Genomic DNA, 23,622 nt, shown 5'->3' with positions numbered 1-23,622 from the left:
AATGTCAGCCATAACAAGGAATTAAGCTGTGGCTTACCTGGGCAAGACTGAAAATCATCATGAACCAAGGGGTGGAAGGGGGTGGAGGGCAACCCTCCTAATTTGTGCTATAGAGATGTTGGCATTCCTTAATCTCCTCAAATATGTTATTTCATGTGTTTAGTAGGTGAGAAAAGAATATGTCTTGTTTTTTTAATGCTTTAGTTTGATAAATTAGGAGTTTGGGATTAACACATACACACTACTGTATATTAAATAGGTAAATAACAAGGACCCACTGTATAGCACAGGAAACTATACTAAATATCTTGTAATAATCTATACTGGAAAAGAATCTGAAAAAGTGTGTGTGTGTGTAGCTAAATCACTTTGCTCTACAGCAGAAACTAGCAACATTGTAAATTAACTATACTTCAATGAAAAAAAAAGTTTGAGACAAGGCAATTACCATGTTCCACTGTGAACCTTTTGAGATTTTAACATCTTTTTTTTTTTTTTTTTTTTTTTTTTTTGCGGTATGCGGGCCTCTCACTGTTGTGGCCTCTCCCGCTGCGGAGCACAGGCTCCGGACGCGCAGGCTCAGCGGCCATGGCTCACAGACCCAGCCGCTCCGCGGCATGTGGGATCTTCCTGGACCGGGGCACGAACCCGTGTCCCCTGCATCGGCAGGTGGACTCTCAACCACTGCGCCAGCAGGGAAGCCCTAACATCTCCTTTTACTATTCTTACATTTACTTGTCAACAAATTTTACAGATCTGAGTTACACTAAGATATCTGAGGGCCCTGGTGAAGCAGAGGTCCTTATTCTCAAAGCATTATATATTTATAAATTTCTTATCAGATTAAGAGTATATGAAGTGAGGTAATGTTGAATTTGAATCTGTGGCTGACCTTGGTATTGATTTCTTACCTGGAATGTGTTTGATGAATCTTCTTGGGCCTAATCATCAGCTTCAACTATATTGATCCAGTAGCTATAACTATTCAGAGCACAGTGAGGGTTTTTTTGTTTTGTTTTGTTTTTTAACATCTTTATTGGAGTATAATTGCTTTACAATGGTGTGTTAGTTTCTGCTTTATAACAAAGTGAATCAGCTATACCTATACATATATCCCCATATCTTCTCCCTACAGTGAGGTTTTTAATAGACTTTTGCATAGCCAAAATTATGACAAAAACTTGGGGTCTTCCCTGGCAGTCCAGTGGTTAAGACTCCGTGCTCCCAATGCAGGGGGCATGGGTTCGATCCCCAGTTGGGGAACCAAGATCCCACATGCTGCACAGTGTGGCCAAAAAAAAAAAAAAAAAAAAAATTTATGACAAAAACTCTTCACTCATAAAGGATATCCTTAGGCTGTCGTGTAGAAGCAAGCTTTTTTTTATGGTTTCCTAGTTTACTGCAAATGAAAAAGGAGATACAGCCAGAAACAGGAGATTGTCAAGAAGTGACAGATCACAGAGAAAAGACAAAGTGATACAAGAGCGTTCAAATCATAGAACTGTAATTGAGTTCTACTTAGTACTAAGCAAATGTCTTCACATACTGCAGTAGCCTCTGGGGATTTTTCTGTAATGTACATAGCACAGCACAGTATAGATCTGAGAAAAGGTATGGTCACTATTTCCTCCCTGCTAAGAAGGCAGGAAAGGATATAAATATTTTTTAGAAAGATTGTCACTTAGGAGCATTGTGATAAAAATAAAACTGAATAGCTATGATGTCTTATTATATGTTCTAACAGGGAAAGATATGTCTCAGGTATTATGTGGAAAAGCAAATTATGAACAGCATGTAACATCCCATTTTTATTAAAAAGAAGAAAAAAAAGATTAGTAAACAGAAGAAATCTGAGTGACTCTTATGCAAACTGAATAGCAGTTAAGTCTGGATGGTGGGATTATATATGACTTTATTATTTCTAAAAATTAGAAATTATATTTCTGTTAATGTTTTTTAATTTATAAAAGTAAGCAGGTATGTCTTTCCTAATCAGAAGAAATAAAGGTAACAAAATAACCAGCTTAAGAAGGCAGAGAAGTATACATACATTTTAGAAAAATCTGGTGCTTGTTTAATGGGTAAGTGAATTTTAAACGTATGTGGAATGTCTCCTACCTAGACAATGCAGATAAATGATTTATCACTCTACAGGAATGTCAGGCACTCTACAACAATGGTAGGGTGTCAGTAGCCCTTTTTCTGAATGCTGATCAATTTTCCCCATCCATTGAAGTGAACTTACATACATACATATCACTGTTGGGTTTTTGACAAGATTTTTGTTTCTATGGCCCCATTCCCCAATTCTTTGAAATTGTATTTGCTTGTGGTATATTACGAGTGGGAGATTCAATAATTTTCTCTTACAAGCAAATTTATTTTTGTTTTAAGATTTTGATTTTAAACCTACTGGCTGATATTTGAAAGCATAACCATGCTCCTCAGTTCCAGTGTTTTGTTTGTAATTGGTCCAATTTATCTGATTCAGGTGCATTGTGGCCAGGTATGAAACCTGAAAGTGGTTTAACTCAGACTCCATCTCCAAGTCAACACAGTGTTCTTACCTGCACTACAGGGTTAACCACAAGCCAGCCAAGCCCAGCACATTATTCTTATCCCATTCAAGGTAAACAGGCATGGTTGTGTGTGTTTTGTTTTTTTAAAAAAATTATTATTGTTTTTTGTTTTTAATCTACCTGTATCTCCAAACATACTGGGTAATATAGGATATTTGCATTTGTGCATGCTTTTTGTGTTAGACAAACTAGAACCTAGGAGTGTGGTTCATAAGTAGTTTAAGCTTTTGTGAACTGCTTAATAGAATTGAAGACTCCTCTTTTGCACGTTGGTGTCCAGAAAACCTGTCTAATTTTGTTCTAGTCTGTTCTCAGTGGCATTTTGTCCTGTAAATGAGCAGAAGACTCCATGGGTTAGAGCTTTGCTGACTTCTTTTATGTGAAGTCCAAATAGAATGGAAAGTGAGATTGAGTGCTGCTTTGTGAGATGTGTGCTGCTTTTCTGCTGTGGTTTTTGTTATACCTCCACCCCCATTTACTACTTCTTGGTGAGCTTTTCTCGTTCAAAAAATTCAGTGTTGTTTCTATTTTGTGATGGAAAGCATAGCATTAAAGCTTGAACTCTAAACACCTCTGCCTTCCTGAGTTCTTCCTCTAAAAGGTTAGAATTATGACAGGACTATTTGGAATGAAGACAAAGAAACTCAAAAGGCACTGTGGAGTTAATTCCTTACCCTTCCAAGTCCAATGCAGGGAATTTATCGTTGCTCCAAATTGGGAATTAATGTCCATCTACTTGGCTTCTCATCTGCCTCCTTTCTCCTGATTTCTCCCAGCTTTTAAATATTATTCCTTATAAAACCAGTCCTAGGTGTTCTTTTTTTTGTGTGTGTGGTACGCGGGCCTCTCCCGTTGCGGAGCACAGGCTCTGGACGCGCAGGCTCAGCGGCCATGGCTCACTGGGCCCAGCCGCTCCGCGGCATGTGGGATCTTCCCAAACCGGGGCACAAACCCGTGTCCCCTGCATCAGCAGGCAGACTCTCAACCACTGCGCCAGCAGGGAAGCCCAGTCCTAGGTATTCTTAAAATATAAACTTTGATGATGAAAAACTGTTTTGATGTAGATTATATGAAACAAAATATTTTGATTTTCAGTATTAACTGTTTTCAATAAAATGACTGAGGACTACTTTTTCTTAGTCTGTTGGGAACAACTGGTTACTACATTCCTAAGACCTTGCTCTGAGCTACCTTTTTCTCTTATTGTTTATGGAGTCTCCTCTTAATTATTTTCCCTTCTTTTTATGTTTGTCCCCTCCCCCTTCTTTCTTTCTAAAATGGGAACAAACCAGGAGGAAAAAAACTCAAGAGCATGACTTTGTCTTCTCCTCTACTCCCTTTCATTTTTATAAAGTGTTCCTCTACTTTGGTAGGCTTTGGGGTCCAACTACAGGCAAATCTAGTAGCCAAGTTCCTCCTAAACTGATATATCTCTGATGACTACACCTAGGTCATGAAAGAAAAGCAAGGAGTTCTCTTCCTTTATATTAATAATCCTCTCCCAAGGTGTAGAACCACCACTCATCTGTACCTGTACCTTGAATTTGAGGAGCCTGATAGCTGTGCTTACTTCTCCCTCTTTGTAAAACAAGAGGAACCACCTTTTGGGGGTCTTTTAAGACCCATTGCTTTAAAAAAGTCACGAAGCTGTGCTTTCAACCTCATTTGCCACTATCCTAATTTCTTACCTTTTAGTACATTTTTTCCCTTTAGATCAATTAACCCAGTTTCCTCCATTGTGCTAATAATGATCACTGTTGGTATTTGTTAAGTGCATATTATGTGCTTAGCATTATTTTAGCAGAGATAGGTGTTACTCATGTAATCACAACACACCTATGAGGGAAGTACTGTCATTAATCTCATTTTACAGATTTGGCACATAAGACACACAGTAAATAAGTCAAGGATGTAAGCTGGGCAGCCTGACCCCAGCACACGGGTGTAATGTTTATGATTTTCAATGTAGAAGTCATGGTATCAATATCAACTCCCATAATTGAGAACCTATACTTGCAAGTATTTAAATTCATTTCCCTTCCCTTTTCTGGTTAACCTATTGGCCCATTATATTGCCATTAGAACTTTGGCAGAGGGTAGAAATTAAGGCAGAAATTAAGCATCAAGTTATCAATTTTTGCCATTTATTCTGAGAAAAAGTTGGTAGAAAGCAAGTGGTAACAATTGGCTAAAAGGAAATATGGGTATTACTGGCACATTTGAATCACCTGGATTCTCCTCTATCAGTATCACTCTCCTCACCCCCACTTTTCATTTCCTTTAGCACAGATAATTAATGTCAGCTCTCCAGAGCTTCATCTTCCCCCCTGTGTAACTACCCAGTCATTCCACTGAGTAAAAACAAGGAGCATTGTATTGATTTTTTTTTTAAAGTGGTCAAAACAGCAATGTCCCCTCATCCCCTCCAGAAGCTTTCAACAATTGACAGTAGCCCATCTTCCCAGGGCAAGTTAGGGAAATTACAGCAAATTCCACTTCTGGCTTGATCAGCTCTGACCAAAACCTTTTCTTTAGTTTATACTTCAATGCTCATGAAAACCCTTTGATTAAATAGATCTGGCTTCTTTATATCAACCTTTTCCTAGAGTGTCTGTGACTGTGTGGCCCAATCTCTGGTTATTTTCTTCAATTGAGATGATTTAAATAATTAAAATTCAAGTAGCAAAATTAATTTCAGAAATTTCAGAATTGATTTTAACCCAACCTTGAATTTCAGTGAATGTCTTTGGGCTCTGATAGTGTTGGTAACACACAAGAGTCTTTCGTTGACTAGGAGATTTGTTTTGTATTTTAATAGACTTTATTTTTTATTGTAGTTTTAGATTTGTAGAAAAATTGAGCATATGATACAGAGAGTTATATATCTCCCTACCCTGCACACAGTTTCCCCTATTATTAACATCTCACATTAGAATGGAACATTTGTTATGATTAATGAACCAATATTGGTACATTATTATTAATTAAATCCTAGGTTTATTTAGATTTCCTTAGTTTTTACCTGATGTCCTTTTTCTGTTCCAGGATCCCATCCAGGACACCACATTTCATTTGATTGTCATGGCTCCTTAGGATTCTCTTGACTGCAGTTTTTCACACTTTGCTTGTTTTTGATAACCTTGACATGCTATTCATGAATCCCACGAGTATTTATTGAGCTTTACCTATTGTAGGCCGGGTGCTTTGCTAGACGTTGGAGGTGATGAATAAGGTAGTAAGATTCTGCCTTCATGGAGCTTACAGACTAGGAGGGGAGGCAGAAAACAAACAAGTAAATAAATAGGTTTTGAAAAGTGCTCTGAGAGGAAAAAAGAATTGTTTGTTGTGACTGGGAAAACAAGAAAGGAATTAGTTCTAATAGAGGAGTCCAGAGAGAGTCTCTCTGGAAGTAGACATGCTGAGAAGGAATGATCATGCTGGAGGGCAAGAGGGACAGACCAGGGAGAACAACAATTCAGGCAGGGAGAGCAGCATTGCAAAGGTCCTTGAGTGAGAAAGAGTCTCTCTTGTTTTGAGTAACTCGAAAGCTGGGTGAGCATGGGTGGTAGAGAAACATTCATAAAATTAGAGAGGTGGGTAGAAACTAAATCTTGCACCAACTTCTATGTGCCATTAAACCTTGGGTTTACCCTCCAGCTTTGGGGCAATGTCACTTAATTCAGCTGTGCCTCACAGTTCTATAACCACAGTCTTCTGATTAAAGCTATCTCTGTATCCTGACTGTTTCAGGTGGATCTCTAGTGGGGCATGGTTCTCAGAAGCTTTGTCTATGATTTCACAGCTCTGTTGCAAAACAGGAGTGGGAACTATCGGAAAACAGTTGGCCATGCCACTGGCATTTGGAGAGCTAATAGTCTTTAAAATACATGCATCAATAGGAGTTACCACTTGAGTTTTATTTTATCCTCTAAATTTATTTTTGTTGCATATTTTATTGCTGCTGCTTTTGTTTTTTAAATCTGCAGTTGAATTTGTTGTTGTTGAGACCTAGATGTATATTTATGTAGGATGATCATTGCTTTTTTTTTTTGAGGTGCCTGGCTTTTTAGTCATAGTTTTGCAGGGGGTACGGCATGTAGTGATTGTGTATATTTTAAAATGAGTTTAGCTTGGGTTCAATGCTGGTTACAAGAGCCTAAATAAATACTATTTCTTTAATTATCATCTAACTTTTATCACTAGAATTTAAACGCCATGAGGGCAGGGACTTCGTCTTGTTCACTACTCTACTCCTCAGTGGCTGGAACTGTTTCTGGGCACATAGTAGACCCTGGTTTAATGAACAAATGAATGAATGAATAACACATGTTAGAAATGATTTGATTGAGTTGGAGAAAGAACTGTTAATTGAGCCCTGTAAACTTTCTAGGTTAGCAGACCAACATTTCCTGTAATAGAAGCCACTATTGCTGAGAGGAATTTGTGATTTTTAGTACTGTACTTGTTAAAAACTTGGTATCAACAACTAGCTAATCAAGTCATTAAACTTCCTGTCAGGGATAATTAAGAGTATGTGGCCAGTTGTTTGTAAGGTCTACCTTTTTACCTCCAGCCCAATTCTGTAAGTGATCTGAAAATTGTTAAATTTATAAAACTACCTTGTCAGTCAGAGCAGCTTTTTCCCCATGTGTGCAGATATCAGATGTGAATGAGTTGTACCTGTAACCGTTTATAAATCATTAAGAAGGTAGAATAGAATTAAAGGTAAATGGGAGGAAAAGAGGAATATATGTTAGGATTAGGGCTAAAGAAAAATTGATCTAGAAATGGAGTTTGCTGGGAGAGATAAACTTAAGAGATTAAATACTTCATTTTCTTTCCCACATTAAATCACCTATGTTTAGCCAGCAGGCCTGCCTAGCATAATGTACTGGTAATAGAATCTGGAATGTACTCAAAATTCTTTTCCTACAAGAATAATTAAAAACTACTTGTAGAGTCATTTAGCTTACATACAATGATTTCTTAGGACTTCCCCCTTAGGGGAAAAAATATTGATGGGAAGAAAATATCATCTATAAATTATAAAATCTGTTTCATTTAGGTGTTGGGTTTAAGAAAGTAAACAAGAATCCTTTAGTTTACCTGGGGGAAGGAGTACTGTAGAAAAGAAAATCTCCCTGGATAGTGACGAAATCTGATCCCTAGCTCAGCCACCGACTCACCGACTCAGGAAAGAAAGAGCACTGGATGAAGAATTGGGAGATCACAGTTGTCATTTTGACTATCTACCTTTAACCCCATGACTGTGGACAAATTACTCTAACTCTTCTTTGTCCCAAGTTCTTCTGAAAGCTAGCAGTAGCTGTTCCTTATATCTAATTTACCTCAATCTCTTCTAGACTTTCTTCTAAGCAGAGTACCCTTGGTGAAAGGGATACAAATTCCCTATGATTTTGACCAGTCCTCTCAAGTTTCTGCTGCATTTGTTCACCTGCACTATTCTTTTTCTTTTTTTTAAAATTTATTTATTTATTTTTGGCTGCGTTGGGTCTTCGTTGCCGTGCGCGGGCTTTTCTCTAGTTTTGAGCGGGAACTACTCTTCGTTGCGGTGTGCGGGCTTCTCATTGCGGTAGCTTCTCTTGTTGCAGAGCACGGGCTCTAGGTGCACGGGCTTCAGTAGTTGTGGCTCACAGGCTCTAGAGCACATGCTCAGTAGTTGTGGCACACGGGCTTAGGTGCTCTGCGGCACGTGGGATCTTCCCGGACCAGGGCTCGAACCCGTGTCCCCCGCATTGGCAGGTGGATTCCTTAACCACTGTGCCACCAGGGAAGTCCCACCTGCACTATTCTTAATGGAGGTTTTCCTAATAACTTTCCCTCTAGAGGACTTTGTCGCCAATGGGATAGGTAGTCAGATAGTGTGGTTTACCTGATGGTGAGCCTTTATGGTGTGTGTGACTGCGGTAGAAACCATGTATAAGTATGCTTATGATGAGCAAAAGAGAGGAGTTCAAGAGCAGTACCTCACAATTTCACCTACATTGTCCACCTGGAAAACGTCACTGTGACAAATACTAGTCACTGAGGATTTTATTAAAACCCTGGTGGAATCTGTGATAGAAGGGTGTGAAAAAAACCCAAATTTCTTGTCGTGAGACAGGCAGCCTAAGTAGCTTATGAAGTAAATTTTTACCTGGCCAGAATAATATTGAATATTTTCCGAATTTTTCCAGGCTCATGGGTGAAATCATTAAATGCCAGAACATGGTGTTTGTTGAAGCAACTCCAAGCACTTTAGAATTTGGAAAACTCCATCAATTTCTCAGAGTAATTGTGTTGCACCAGGAAAGGCATAATTTGGGGCAAGTGACAGTAAATATCACAGTGTAGGACTTAACACGTGGATTTACCAGAGTTCTTGTTGTTTCTACTGGTGTCAGTAGGTCACACTGCAGGTGAGTTATTTTTCAGCTGCCAGAGAAGATGGACTGGAGTGATTTGGTTTAGGTTCTGATTTCACTGGTATCATTAGTATGAACCAGTGCATTGTGTTGTATCCTTCTAGGACTTTAGTAGGAATAATTGAAGACTCAAGTTGAAACAAAAATGTGTGAACTGTTTTATTTCTAATCAAGTCTAAATTAAGGTATGGCATGCAAAAGAGCAAAACCAGTATATAGTATTTATTTCCTTTGCCAGTGTTTTTTATCTCCTTATAGATCTGTTTACTTAGGACAGAATATATTTTGAGTTTCATTTAGGCGTTTACATAATATCTTTTAACACTTTCAATCTTATAGCTTCAAGCACAAATGCCAGCCTGATATCCACTTCATCTACTATTGCCAATATTCCAGCAGCAGCAGTGTCCAGCATCTCAAACCAGGTACGGTGCTGCTTTTGTTCCTCCTGTTGATATGGTTCATCTAGCTAGCTCTTCCTTTCTTCTTTCCATTATCAGTTTGCCAATCTAAGGAACAACCAGTATGGACTGTGGAGAGACCTTTTTCTGGATGCCCTCAGGACTGAAACCTTGGATGGTTTCTCAGGCTACTACCCAGTTTCTCTCATTCCATTGCCAAGACTATGAATGATATGATTATATCTGCTCCTTTATCTACTGTGTGTGTGTCTGTCTCTTACCCTGCTGCTACAAGAATGTAAGCTCCGTGGGGATAGGGATTTATTTTTCTATTTTGTTTAGTTATTTGTTCTGAGAGTTCAGAAAAATGCCTAGTACTCACATTGAAGGCACATAATAAATGTTTGTGGAAATATTACTTTGACTTTTTTTTACTTAGCCACTCATTTCTTTGTGAATTAGTCTGGTCTTGATCACTATTTTACTAACTCTGTATGTTTAGATCACTTGTAACATCTTCAGTGTTTTAGGGTTTTTTTGGTTTTGTTGTTCTGTTTTTATTTGTTGTTTTCTCTGCAGCAATTAGTATTATCAACCACTGCCTCCATGGATCTTTTTTTGTGGCTGCAGTTAACATTGCTCTTCTGGTTCACTTTTTATGTTTTGACTGTTTTTGCATTTGTTCATTCTTTTAGTCCACAGGTATTTATTGAGTTCCTGCTGTGTACCTGGAATTCTTCAGGGTAACATCTCTCTCCCTTTGCATATCCTGTCTTCTGTCATGGACAGTCTCTATTTAGTTTTCCACATGCTTATTATTTCATCACCAGGAATGTTTAACCACATTCACAATGTCCATTTACTTCTTCCAAAATGAAGATTCTAGTCCTGACCTCATGATATCTACAGGCTTCCTGCTGATTGATGGGCTTTTTTTTTTTAATATCCTGTTATTTCCCTAAGTTGACCATATCTAAAACCAGCCTTTCATTCCACCCTTTCTTCCGTTTCCCTGTCCTCCAAAAGTAATACCACTTTTTCCTACGGCTTCTCAATTCTTGTCAGTTACACTATTTTTTAATATACCTAGGCCTAAAACCAGACCAGTCATCTTCGATTTTTTTTTTCCTTACCCAGCCCTAATCCAGCCATTTCTGGAATTCTTTCCTGCTTTTTCTTTTTCTTTTTTCTTTTTTGGCTGCGTCACATGGCATATAGAATCTTAGTTCCCTGACCAGGGATCTAACCTGTGCCCCCTACAGTGGAAGCGTGGAGTCTTAACCACTGGACTGCCAGGGAAATCCCTGCTTTTTCATTTTTGCTGTCATTTCCCATGGTTTAGCTTTTTCCTCTTTAATCTTGAGTTAACTATTCATCTCATCTTTAATTTTTCACCGTGCCTGTACATTTTCTAAAACACTGATTAATTTTCTTTAAGTGCCACATTTTATCCTGTCACTCACCTGCTCAGAATCTTTTCATATTTTTGTTTATTTGAATTTGATGATCCCCATTTTCTGCTCCCACACAAACTATGCACCACTGCGTAAAGAATCCAATCCAATCCTTAACCAGTCATTCAGGCCTACAGAGATCCTTTGTTTCATCCAGACTCAACATCTCTGGCCGCTTAATAAAACCTTTCCAGGGCCTGTTCCTTTTCCTATCCCCTGTGCTTCTTTGTCTCAGAAAGTTCTCTGTCACAGTCTGCAGTGATAGTTGTCTTCCTCTGTATTTTACTCATTTGACATACAGTTTATTGCTAATTTGTTGGATATGGGTTTTGGTCTTCTATCCTGCTAGATTTTTAACTCCCATGTACCAACACATACACACACACACTCACACTGTGAATTATATTTGGCTTATGGTAGATGCTCAGTGTTCTTTATAAATAATTGGTCTGATCAGTTAGCTTTTTCCTGCTTGTCACCAATATCAGTTATCAGTGGAATTTTTTTAAGGTGTGTATTTGAGCTGTGCATCATACCCATTTTTTACAGCTTTTTTAAGGTGTAATTGACATACAGTAAATTACACAGATATAAATTGTATGATTTGATAAGTTTTGTCATGTATGTGCCTGTGAAACTACCAAAGGTTCCCTTCAAATATTTTAAAGAAACTTTATTTTTAAAGAAAGCTTGATTATTTAAAAAAAGAGAGGGGACTGCCCTGGTGATCCAGTGGTTAAGACTCCATGCTCCCAATGCAGGGGCCCCAGGTTCGATTCCTGGTCAGGGAACTAGATCCTGCATGCTGCAACTAAAGATCCCGCATGCCACAACTAAGACCCTGAACAGCCAAATAAATAAATATTTTTAAAGAGAGAGAGAGAGAGAGAGATACTCAGTTTTTAAACTGGGAAACTTTAATGTAGGATATTCACTTTTTTGTTTAAGCTCATCTGTCCTTAAAAGCACTATCATCTAGTGCAGTGTTTTATAAACTTCTTAAGGAGTAGACTCTTTCCTTCAAAAATTCTATGCAGAAATTCTGTACATAAAGTAGAAGAAAAAAAGGCTGGTATAGTAGAAAAGGGACACTGTGTGTACAGTGCATGGGACACTTTGCTCTCAGCCTTAACCTCATCCCAAAGACAGTCCCTGAGGCGTGTCCTCTTGACTCTTAGGTTTCCACAGAATGCATTTTGAAAATCATTGGTTTAGGTGGAAGACTATATAGGTTAGGTAAATAAGAAGTCGGGTTAATGTTTTAGGGAAATAATTATGAAAAAGAGGGACATGAAAGTCTTTTGTGTTGAAATTAATGTTATGCTCTGGCTAAGTGGCTTATTTTCCTCCCTTATTCCCTTTGACCTACAGGACTATCCCACCTATACTATCCTTGGTCAAAGTCAGTACCAGGCTTGCTACCCCAGCTCCAGCTTTGGAGTCACAGGCCAGACTAACAGTGATGCTGAGAGTACCACTTTAGCAGCAGCCACATACCAGACGGAGAAGCCTAGTGTCATGGTACCTGCTCCTGCAGCACAGAGACTTTCCTCTGGTAAGCTCTACATTTGGCTTAAGGGCATTTCATCCAACAGGTGATGATGAAGATTACTTTGTTCTGGTCTAAGTCACTGTTACCATGCTATTGGCCTTCCTTCTCAGGTGAGGAGTATTTAAACACTGTAACCAGACAACGATGAGTCGTTGGCAGACTGAATATAATACCTGATGCTGTGAACAGAAAAGTACCAAGAATGAAAAGACTTTGTTTATGATTCCCACTCCACTCTCCCTGTAGCTATAATATGCTTGTCACAGAGAACTTCAGAATCTTAGCACATTTTATAAAAGCTGGAGGACTCCAGTTTTAGTCTGTGCATAACTGACTTCTGGTTAGGCCTCAGAACAGTAGTTCTTAACTTTTTCTGTGTCATGGATCCCTTTAAGATTCTGAAGAAAGGTATGGTTCTTTTTCCCCAAAGAAATACATAAAATTTAACCTACAAATGTAAACCTGTAGCTTTGAAATGGATCAATGAATTATGATGTCCAGATTAAAAAATCCTGACATAGGGCTTCCCTGGTGGCGCAGTGGTTGAGAATCTGCCTGCTAATGCAGCAGACACGGGTTTGAGCCCTGGTCTGGGAGGATCCCACATGCCGCGGAGCAGCTAGGCCCGTGAGCCACAACTACTGAGCCTGTGCGTCTGGAGCCTGTGCTCCTCAACAAGAGAGGCCGCGATAGTGAGAGGCCCACGCACCACGATGAAGAGTAGCCCCCACTTGCCACAACTAGAGAAAGCCCTCGCACAGAAACGAAGACCCAACACAGCAAAAATAAATTAATTAATTAATAAAAAACCAAAGGACTAGTGTTTAAAAAAAAAAAATCCTGACATAAAGACTTTATGCACACATTCAGTAAACATATGCACATACTTTTTATCCCTATTTTTCATGAAAATTTGGTGGTTTGCTGTCACATCATGTAACTTGAGGAAGGACTGTTTATCGTTAACACTGATGCGTTTTTAAAAAGTGGTCTACATCAACTAATGCAGTTTTCTGTGCATCTTGCCTCTACTGGTCTTCTAGATAAAGACATACAAATGGTTGCTGCTTCGAACGTACATAACTCTGAAATCATTACATGTGTTGATGCCTTAGTTTTGAATTCATTTCTCTAAATATCTTTGTTCTTCATAACAATTTTAACTTTTTAATAATGGAGAGTTTCAAACAGTGGCAGAAGTTGTCAGAATGGTATAATGAACCCTTATATTCTGTCATCCAACTTCAGCAATTAACAACTCATAGGCAATCTTGTTTCAACTATACTTCATCCAATTCCCTCCTCAAATGCCAGGTATCATATTTATTTATAATGCTTGGTAACATAACCACAATGCCATTATCCCATCTTAAATATTCAACAATAATTCCTTAATAACATAAAATACCAAAGGGTAATCATATTTCTAGTTTTCTTATAAATGTTAGGAGTTTTGTTTTTCTTTTTACAGTTTGTTTAAAATAAGATCCAAGTAAGGTCCATACATTGTGATTGGTGGATATTTTGTTTTAACCTATAAATTCCCCTATCTCTTTTTATTTCCGATTGTAATTTATTTGTTGAAGAAACAATCAATAGATTGTTTGTCCCATACCATTTCTCAGTCTAAATTTCGCCAATTATAACCTTAGAGGGTAGCTTACCACAGCCCACTGCCTTCTGTATTTTATTTAAAGTGGTAAATGGATCTAGAGCAGTGGTTTTTCAGCTAGAGGTGGTTCTGTGCCCCCTGCCTCCACCCCCATGCCCCCACACCCAGGGATATTTGGCAATGTATGGACCCATTTTTGGTTGTCACACTGAGAAGGGGGTGCTACTGGCATATAGTGGGTAGAGGCCAAGAATGCTGCTTAACCAAACATCCTACAATGCACAGGACATCCCTTCACAACAAAAATTATCTGGTCCAAAAAGGTCAATTGTGCCAAGTTGAGAAACCCTGATCTAGAAGCTTGATCAGGTTCAGGTTTAATTTTTTTTTTTTTTGGCAAAATGACTTATAGATGTGTTCTTCCATTGGGAGGAAGGCATATAAATTCTAGTTATAACTCTCTTCATGATGTTTGGTCTACACTTCCAAATTGCTTAAGTAAAGTTTGGTATTCCAGCCTTTATCCCTGCAACATGATTCTTAAGGGCAGAGAACCTGCTGACCATTCTGCTCTGGTTCTTATAGCCTGTGACTACACTGGCAATACCGGTGTCTCACTTTTCCTTTCCAGGAGACCCTTCTACAAGCCCATCTTTGACCCAGACTACACCAAGTAAAGATGCTGATGACCAATCCAGGAAAAACATGACTGGCAAGAACCGGGGCAAGAGGAAAGCTGATGCCAGCTCTTCCCAGGACAGTGAATTAGAAGTATGGGAAGAAACTCATTTGAGTTGCAACCTTTTTTTTTTCTCATTTCTTAAATTTATCAAATACATATCTGAAACTCATGAGATTATGTGGTTCTGTGTTGTATACCCTATAATTCCTGAGCAAGAGAAAATGAATTGGCCAAGTGAAAAGAGAAATGTAAAAACACATTACTCTATGCCCATATCTTACCATATCACTTTCAGATCCTTTTCACCAAGAGCACTGAAAAAGCTTTTTTGAATTTAGGTAGCCAGGTCACTTTTTAAGGGAAAGAACAAACTGTTTTCTGTATTCCAGAGGAGAACAGAAAGAATAATGCATCATATTGAGAAAGCAGAGGGTGTCACAGTAATATACTGTTCTCCATTTAAAAATCTCAAAGTAAAATGAGAGAACTAAAGTGCTTTAGGCCAAGTTTCTGTGAAACATGCAACCAGATCTGGTAACTTATTAATGAGATTGGCTCTCACTTATTCTGTAGTTTAAACACTATAGGAATTTATTATGGGCATACATTTGACTTCATTATTAAAAGACTAGAAAGTCATACAAATTCTAATAATAATGGAGTTTTGATATTAATCCTTTTGTTTTCTTTCTTCAATTTTTCTATAATGTGATCATTTAATAAGAGGGAAAAGCCATATTTAAAAATGAGTCCATTGAGAGGTGTTCAGAAGACATAGGTAAATTGAGGCTATGTTTGAAACCTCTCTTCCCTTTTGTTACTGGGGGCAGCGGGGAGGGCAGGAGGAGAAAGAAAGAAAATCTAAAGACCTGATATATTTCTTGGAAAAAACGGAGAACTCACTCATTTTTTAAATTGTGGTAAGGTATATATAATATAAAATTTACCATTTTTTAAGTGTGCAATTTTAAGTACATTCACAGTGTTGTTTGTTACTGCTATCTGTTTCCAGAAGTTTTTCATGATCCAAACAAAAACTCTGCACCCATTAAGCAATGATTCCCTATTCTCCCCTCCTATTAGTCCCTGGTAACCTCTGTTCTACTTTCTGTCGCTATAAATTTGCCTATTCTAGATAGTTCATATAAATGGAATCATACAAAATCTATCCTTTTGTGTCAGGCTTACTTCACTTAACATAATGTTTTCAAGGTTCATCCATGCTGTAGCATATATCAGAACTTCATTCCTTTTTATGGCTGAATAATTCCATTGTGTATATATAGCACATTTTGTTTATCCATTTTCATCTGTGAAGAACGCTTGGGGTTTTTTCACCTTTGAGCTATTGTGAATAATGCTGCTATAACACTGCTGTACAGGTATCTCTTTGAGTCCCTCTTTTCAATTATTTGAAAAAGTATAAACCTAGGAGTAGAATTGCGGGATCATATGGTAGTTCTATGTTCAGCTTTTTGAGGAGCCACCAAAATGTTTTCCAGATGACTACACCATTTTACATTCCTACCAGCAATGTACCAGGGTTCCAGTTATTTCCCATTTTTTGCATAATCCATCCTAATGGGTGTGAAGTGGTGTCTCATTGTGGTTTTGATTTGCATTTCCTTAATGATGAATAATGTTGAATATCTTTTCATATGTGTATTGGCCATTTGTCTGTTTTATTTGAAGTAATGTCCAAATCCTTTGCCCATTTTTAAATTGGGTTGTTTGTTTTTTTGTTGTTGAATGTTAGGAATTCTTTATATTCTAGATATTAATCCCTTATCAGATATATGACGTGCAGGTATTTTCTGCAGATTGTCTTTTCACTCTTGATAGTATCCTTTGATGCTTAAAAGTTTTAAATTCTGATAAAGTTCTATTTTTCTTTTATTGCTTGTGCTTTTGGTATTATATTTAAGGAAACAAGATTGTGAAGATTTTCAACGGTGTTTTCTTCTAAGCATTTTATTGTTTTGGCTCTTAAATTTAGGTCTTTGATCCATATTGAGTTAATTTTTGTACATAGTGTGAAGCAGGGATCTAATTTCATTCTTTTGCACATGGATATTCAGTTTTCCCAGGACCTTGTTTTGGAAACAGTTTCCTTTCCCCATTGAATGGTCTTGGTATCCTTGGCAAAAAAAAAAAAAAAATCAATTGAGCCTATATGTGTGTGTATGTATGTGTATGTGTATATATATATATATACACATATATATATATATATATATAAAAGCATTTATTTCTGGGCTCTCTCATCTATTCCATTGGTCTGTATATCTATCCTTATGCGAGTACCACACTGTTTTGATTACTCTGGCTTTGTAGTAAGTTTTGAAATCAGGAAGTGTGAGTCTTCCAGCTTTGTTCTTTTTCAAGATTATTTTGGCTCTTCAGGGTCCCTTGAGATTTCATACAAATTTTAGGCTTAGTTTTTCTGTTTCCTTAAAAAACACTGTTGGGATTTTGATAGGGATTGCATTGTATTTGTAGATCACTTTGGGTAGTATTGTCATCTTAACAATATTGTCTTATATTCATGAACATGGAATGTCTTTACATTTATTTAGGCGTGTCCTCTTTGATTTCCTTCAGTGATGTTTTATAGTTTTCAGTGTACAAGTCCTGAACTGTTAGTTAAATTCATTCCTAAATATTTTATTATTTTTGATGCTCTTGTGTTTTAAATTCCTCTTAGAATTATTCATTGCAAGCTTATAGAAATACAGCTGATTTCTGAATTCATTTATTAGCTCTCAACAATTTTTTGTGGATTCTTAAGGGTTTTCTATGTATAAGATCATGTCATCTGTGAACAGAGGTAATTTTACTTCTTCCTTTCCAGTTTGGGTACCTTTTTTCCCCTTTCCTTGCCAGTTTATTCTGGCTAGAATTTCCAGTACCATTTGAATAGAAGTGGTGAAAACAGGCATACTTCTCTTATTCCTAATCTCAGGGGTAACGCTTTCAATTTTCCGCCATTGAGTATGATATTAGCTGTAGGTTTTTCATATACGTCCTTTATCATGGTGAGGAAGTTGCTAGTTTATTGAGTGTTTTTATCATGAAAGTGTGTTGAATTTTGTCAAATGCTTTTTCTGCATCAATTGAGATGACCATGTGGGTTTTTTCCTCTATTCTGTTAATGCAGTATATTATATTGATTTTTCTGTGTTGAACCATTCTTGCATTCTGGGAACAAATCCCACTTGGTCATGATTTATAATTCTTTAAATATGCTGCTGAATATTGTTTACCACTATTTTGTTGAGGTTTTTGCATCACTGTTCATAGGAGAATTGGTCTGCAGTTTTCTTGCAGTGTCTTTGTCTTCAGTATCAGGGTAATGCTGGCTTCATAGAGTGAGTTAGGAAGTGTTCCCTCCTCTTCAATTTTTTTGGAAGATCTTAAGGATTGGTGTTAATTCTTCTTTAAGTGTTTGGTAGAATTCAGCAGTGAAGCCATCTGGTCCTGGGCTTTTCTTTCTTGGGATGTTTTTTATTATTGATTCAACCTCCTCCAGTTAAAGATCTGTTCAGATTTTCTGTTTCTTTTTGAGTCAGTTTTGGCACATTGTGAATTTCTAGGAATTTGTTCATTTCATCTAGATTATTTGTTGGTGTATAACTCTTCATAGTATTTTCTTATAATCCTTTTTATTTCTGTAAAATTGGTAATAATGTCCCACTTTTATTTCTGATTTTAGTAATTTATGTCTTCTCTCTTTTTTCTTAGCCAGTCTAGCTAAAAGTTGTCAATTTCGTAGATCTCTTCAAAGAACCGACTTTTGGTTTTGTTGATTTTCTCTATTTTTTTCCTACCCTCTGCTTTATCTATCTCTTCTAACCTTTATTATTTCCTTCCTTCTACTGGCATTTTCTGGCAACTTAAATTGTGCAGTTTGGTTTTTGATTGAGATCTTCTTTTTTAAGGTACGCGTTTGGAGCTATAAATTTCCTTCTTAGCATTGTTTTCACAGCATCCCATAAATTTCGGTATGTTGTTTTTGGTTTTCATTCATCTCAAGGTATTTTCTAATTTCACTTATTTCTTTTTTATCCATTGGTTGCTTAAGATTATTGTTTAATTTTCACAGATGTGTGAATTTTCCAGTTTCCCTTCTGTTATTGATTTCTTGTCTCATTCCATTACGATTAAAAAAGATGCTCACTCATTTTTTAAAATATTTTCCTCACTCAGCGGGTATTTCTGTGGGACTTAGATGAAACCATCATCATCTTCCACTCCCTTCTTACTGGATCCTATGCCCAGAAGTATGGAAAGGTAATTTGAGTCTTTCTTCCTTTGTTGTAACTGTCCCTCTCCTGACTATGTGTGCAGGTAACCAAAATCACTGTCTCTGTTATCTCCATCTTACCCTGTTGACCTTTCACCTTTCACATAAAGCTTCACCCAGTGGCTTATACCAGGCAGACTACATGGTCAGGCAGAGCTGATGATAAAGGTAGAGACTAGACCTGGGACCAGTACTGAAAGCTGAAGTTGTTGGAGAGCAGTATTTTGCAAAGACTAAGTATGGGACTGAGGCTCAAAACGGAGTGGAGCCTCAGGATTATCTACTCCAAAGACTAGTCTGTTATCCCTGTGTCACATATAACAGCCTAAACTGAGCATTCCATTTAGCTGAGAATATACCAGATCTGTACATTTAAAATATAAAATATCTTTCTAAAATAGATTATATACCCTCTTAGGAACTTCCCTGGTGGTCCAGTGGGTAAGACTCCATGCTCCCAATGCAGGGGGCCCGGGTTCAATCCCTGGTTGGGGAACTAGATCCTACACGCCTGCCACAACTGAAGAGTCTGCATGCCGCAACTGAAGAGTCCGCATGCCACAACTGAAGAGTCCGCATGCTGCAACTAAGAAGCCCTCATGCCACAACTAAGACCCGGCACAGTCTAAATTAATCTTTAAAAAAACCTTAAAATAAAATAAAATAGATTATATACCTTCTTAAATGAAATATACCAAGCAGAATTTAACTTTAGTCATCAGTATTAACATCAGTTTTGATAGAGGGATGAGCTGTTTTTGAGGTAGTGGCTGTATATTTCTGTACTAAATTACCTCCAGGCTCCTATTTTTTAGTTTCTATGAATACATTTTATAAAAATATCAGCCTCCTTTGCTTTCCTACTTTTACTGCTCCTAATTATTTCTTATTGTCACCAATGTTTCTGTTAGAAGTACTTTCCCATAGGCTTTTAGTATCTAGACTGGCAAGCTGACATAAGCTCATATACTATATAACAAGTCTGGTAATGAGAATATATAAAATAAGAGCATACTGCCTCTAAGGGAAGGTCTGATAGTTCATTTTAAAGCTACGTGCATTGGTTTTCCTGCAAATATTTCTTTACTGATTTCCTCGTTGTTGAGATTGTCAGATTACTGACTTCTGGTGTTGTACTGTGTGTGTGAGGTTGGGCGGGGGGACGATAATGGGTGTTATAAGAGCAATATTTCAGTGACAGTTAGAATTTCTCCTGAAACAGAATTTCTCCGAAAATTAAGTGTTTTTTTTTTTTTTTTTAAGTGGGTTAAGTTTTCTAGAAACTAAAGTCCTAAAGTCCTGAAATGTTTAACTTTGCACAATCCCAGATTCTTATAACTGTGAATGAAATTGCATCAGTAATAGTGAGAAGCACTGTTGTGGGCCAGTGTTGTTTTGGCCTTGACCCAAACTATTTTGAATCATTTAAAGATAAGAACCAATGCTGTGAGTGCCAAGTCAAGCAAATTATTCTCTTATTGTCTTTCAGGACCCAACAGTAGTGATTGGCTCAGGTTTAACAATGGAAGAAATGATTTTTGAAGTGGCTGACACACATCTATTTTTCAATGACCTAGAGGTAAGCATTTTAAATTGTTTCTGCACTTCAGTGAAACACTTTGTTCACTAACTATTTATTGAGCCTGTGCTTTTTGTATTTAGAGGAAATGTGGTTAGACAGGGTAGGTATGGAGAGGCCAGCTCGGCACTTGGGTGCACATAGTCTTGAAGAAATAGTGCCTTGGTTAGGTCACCACAGTCTTAGTTCTGGGCTTCAGTTTTATTGGCTCAAAACCTTGATTTTTGTTAGCCTATTTGGAAGTGATCTATCTCTAGGGGCAGTGCCACCCCATCAGGCAAAACACTGATATATAAACCAACGTTCCAATTTATTCAGCTATACTAAATAACATATAGAAGGTGGCTTTGATTATTTGTACTCTTGAATGTTTTTCAGTTTTACCTTCTTAAAAGATAGCCTCTTGATTTGTCAGATCTGTAGATGGCTGCTCTAACTCATTGTATTTTATACGTGCTTATTGTCCATGTATAGGTTAGCCTTGGTGTCAGATCATTTTATAGTTAGGTGGAGGGAAACCAGGAAACACTGAGAGCTTCTTGGTTAATTTTTTTGGTTTTGACATTTGAGTTCATCTTTGAGGTGAACATCGTGTAGTGGAAAGAGCACAGGACTGGGAATCAGGAGACCAGACTGCGAGTACCAAGTTAGGAAAGTTATCTCCCCATTCTGGGCCTCAGTTAAGCAGTTACCGTACACAACAAACTAGTAACAGTTGTTCTATCTCAGGATGGGAATGTGTTGCTGGAACACAGAGGTGGGAAGGAGCAGACTTGTCACTTAATGTCCTTTTGAATTTTGAACTGTGTACTACATATATTACCTAGTGTTTTAAATAGTGAAAATTTTAAAGTAAAATGAACATGAAGTAATCCTCTTTCTTATAAAATACAGTCTAGTTCTACTCAACAGACAATTCTCCAACAAATTAAATTAATAGGGCTCTAAACTCCAATACTTTTGTATAAGCTCCACAGTGCTTTAATCTTCCCTCAACTTCACATGTTGATAAGTTGGGACATTATAGTTTTATTCAGCAAACATTTATTGAAAACCTACTATGTGCCAGTAATTGTTGCCAAATTGTATTTGTAATGATTTTCTAGACATAGTCCTCACTCAGGACTGAAAGTTCTGTGAAGAATTTGACCTGAATGTGTTCCTGCCCCCCAGGTCAGTGGTTCTCAACTTCAGGGGGCATAAGAATCACCTGGGGAGCTTGTTAAAAATGAAGATTCTAGGACTTCACTCACAGAAATTCTGTTCAAAAACATGCATTTTTAAAAATCTTCCCCAGAGGATTCTGATGCAGGTGGACATCACGGCACCACCCTAGGTGGTGTCAGAGGAATGAATCTGTCAGTTAGGCAGTGGGTGGCGTTTTATGTCCGTAGTAGTGTGGGCTTAAAGGAAAGAACCTTGGATTCAGATTAGAAGACCCAGGCTCCTTCTAGTTTCTTTCTTCCACTCACTAGTTTTATGATCTTGGGCAAATTGTTTTACCTCACTTTTAGAATATGAGGAGATTGACTTAGATGACCTCTTCTAATTCCTAAGTTTGAATTTACAGATTTCTGTTTCAGTCATTCTCAGTTTTGATACGACACGCACTCTACCAGCATCTGTTTCATCTGCAAAAATGTATTGAGTACATGCTATATAAGGGCACTGGACTAGACTAGAGGGGTACAAAGGAGATGTAAGGCATGGTCGTGCCGTAAGGGACCTACAATGTAATAGGACTTACAGTCTAGTGTAGGACATAGGCACACCTGACAGTGTAAGGGAGCTTGTGTTTATACCCATGGACTGTTGGAAAAATGAACTGTTGAGATAAGAGCATAACTGAGGGTTGGGATGGTTAAGGAAGATTTCATGAAGACTGAGGAATGTAAATTAGGCCTTAAAAGAAGTTGAACAGAAAGGGGGGTGAGAGTGATCCTCCACACATAAGAGACCATATGGTATTTCATCACCTCGCCATTGTTTGTGATATTTTTACAGTATATTGTGGTGGTAATAGCACTTCTACTCCCTGGACTGAAATAATGTGTGGTTTTGTCTTTTAACAGGAGTGTGACCAGGTGCATGTGGAAGATGTGGCTTCTGATGACAATGGCCAAGACTTGAGGTGATAAAAACAATGATGTCTTAAGCATCAGTACACCTGTTAGGCATAAGACACTGTCTAGGTTCAGAGGAAAACAAAGATGAATAAGACACAGCCCTAAAAGAGCTCACAGTCTATTAGAGGAGATAGAAACAAACGTAGTTAACGTTTGCATGTAGTGTGAGAAGGTGACAATAGAAAATGTGATGGAACACAGAATAGAAAGTAATTCTGATGGGTGTGGGGAGTACGTGGTGCCAACATTGGGGTGGCCTTCTCAGCACAGTAGAATTTAAGTATGACCTTGATGACTGGGTAGCATGATGGAATGAGAAAAAAGCATTCCAAAGTAAAGGATATACTAGTTTCTCTTTGGCCAGATTTTCAGTCGGGAAAAGTGTGCTTCCAGATTGATTGGTTTTAGATACAAATAAGCATCAGGGATTTTACCAAGGAAGTTAATTGTGGGGGGTCTGACGGTGTCAGGATTGACCCTATGGAAGACAATCTTAAACATTAATATCACAGTGAACGCTAAACCAAGGAGGTCTCAGTGGCAAAATGCTTGCCCGGTCTCCTCCTTTCTCTCTTGGCTACTGTCTTCTAGCTCAGCAGTCTTAGCTAAGAATAATCCAAAAATTTATCTACCTTACATTTAAAGACCTTTAGCAAAAAAGTTGTCACATCTTTTCATGTTAATTTGTTTTAATGTTTATCCCTTTTCATAGGCAAAAAGTTTTTCCATGTGTCTACCCTAAAATTGTTTCCTCTGTGAATTCTCAAATCTAGAGCAGAACTGGACATATCACTTAGTAAGGACGTAACCCTTTGGTGCCGAGAAGGATAGAAAGGTTTCACTTCTGGAGCAGATTCAGTCATGTATGCTGTGCCTTCCACAGCCTTGGAGGGTACCAGTCTTAAGAGA

General features: G+C 37.8%; 1 protein-coding gene across 11 annotated transcripts in view; it reads left to right on the top strand.

Annotated features, from left to right (window-relative positions):
• Positions 1–23,622, top strand: part of EYA3 (EYA transcriptional coactivator and phosphatase 3) — a 104,388-nt gene that overhangs the window by 63,582 nt on the left and 17,184 nt on the right. For 9 of the 11 annotated variants that reach the window (XM_067725039.1, XM_067725038.1, XM_067725049.1 and 6 more), the window contains 7 exons: positions 2,492–2,629; positions 9,344–9,429; positions 12,231–12,414; positions 14,655–14,794; positions 18,912–18,995; positions 20,498–20,587; positions 22,660–22,718. In XM_067725039.1, coding sequence (XP_067581140.1) covers positions 2,492–2,629; positions 9,344–9,429; positions 12,231–12,414; positions 14,655–14,794; positions 18,912–18,995; positions 20,498–20,587; positions 22,660–22,718 — 781 coding nt within the window. The remainder of the gene's footprint in view (positions 1–2,491; positions 2,630–9,343; positions 9,430–12,230; positions 12,415–14,654; positions 14,795–18,911; positions 18,996–20,497; positions 20,588–22,659; positions 22,719–23,622) is intronic. The other 2 variants (XM_067725048.1, XM_067725046.1) reach the window with 2 other exon arrangements.

The sequence above is a fragment of the Pseudorca crassidens genome, chromosome 2, assembly GCF_039906515.1.
Source record: "Pseudorca crassidens isolate mPseCra1 chromosome 2, mPseCra1.hap1, whole genome shotgun sequence".
Taxonomy (NCBI): Eukaryota; Metazoa; Chordata; class Mammalia; order Artiodactyla; family Delphinidae; genus Pseudorca; species Pseudorca crassidens.
The sequence above is the reverse complement of the archived record's forward strand: the minus strand, read 5'-3'. Positions and strand labels throughout refer to the sequence as shown.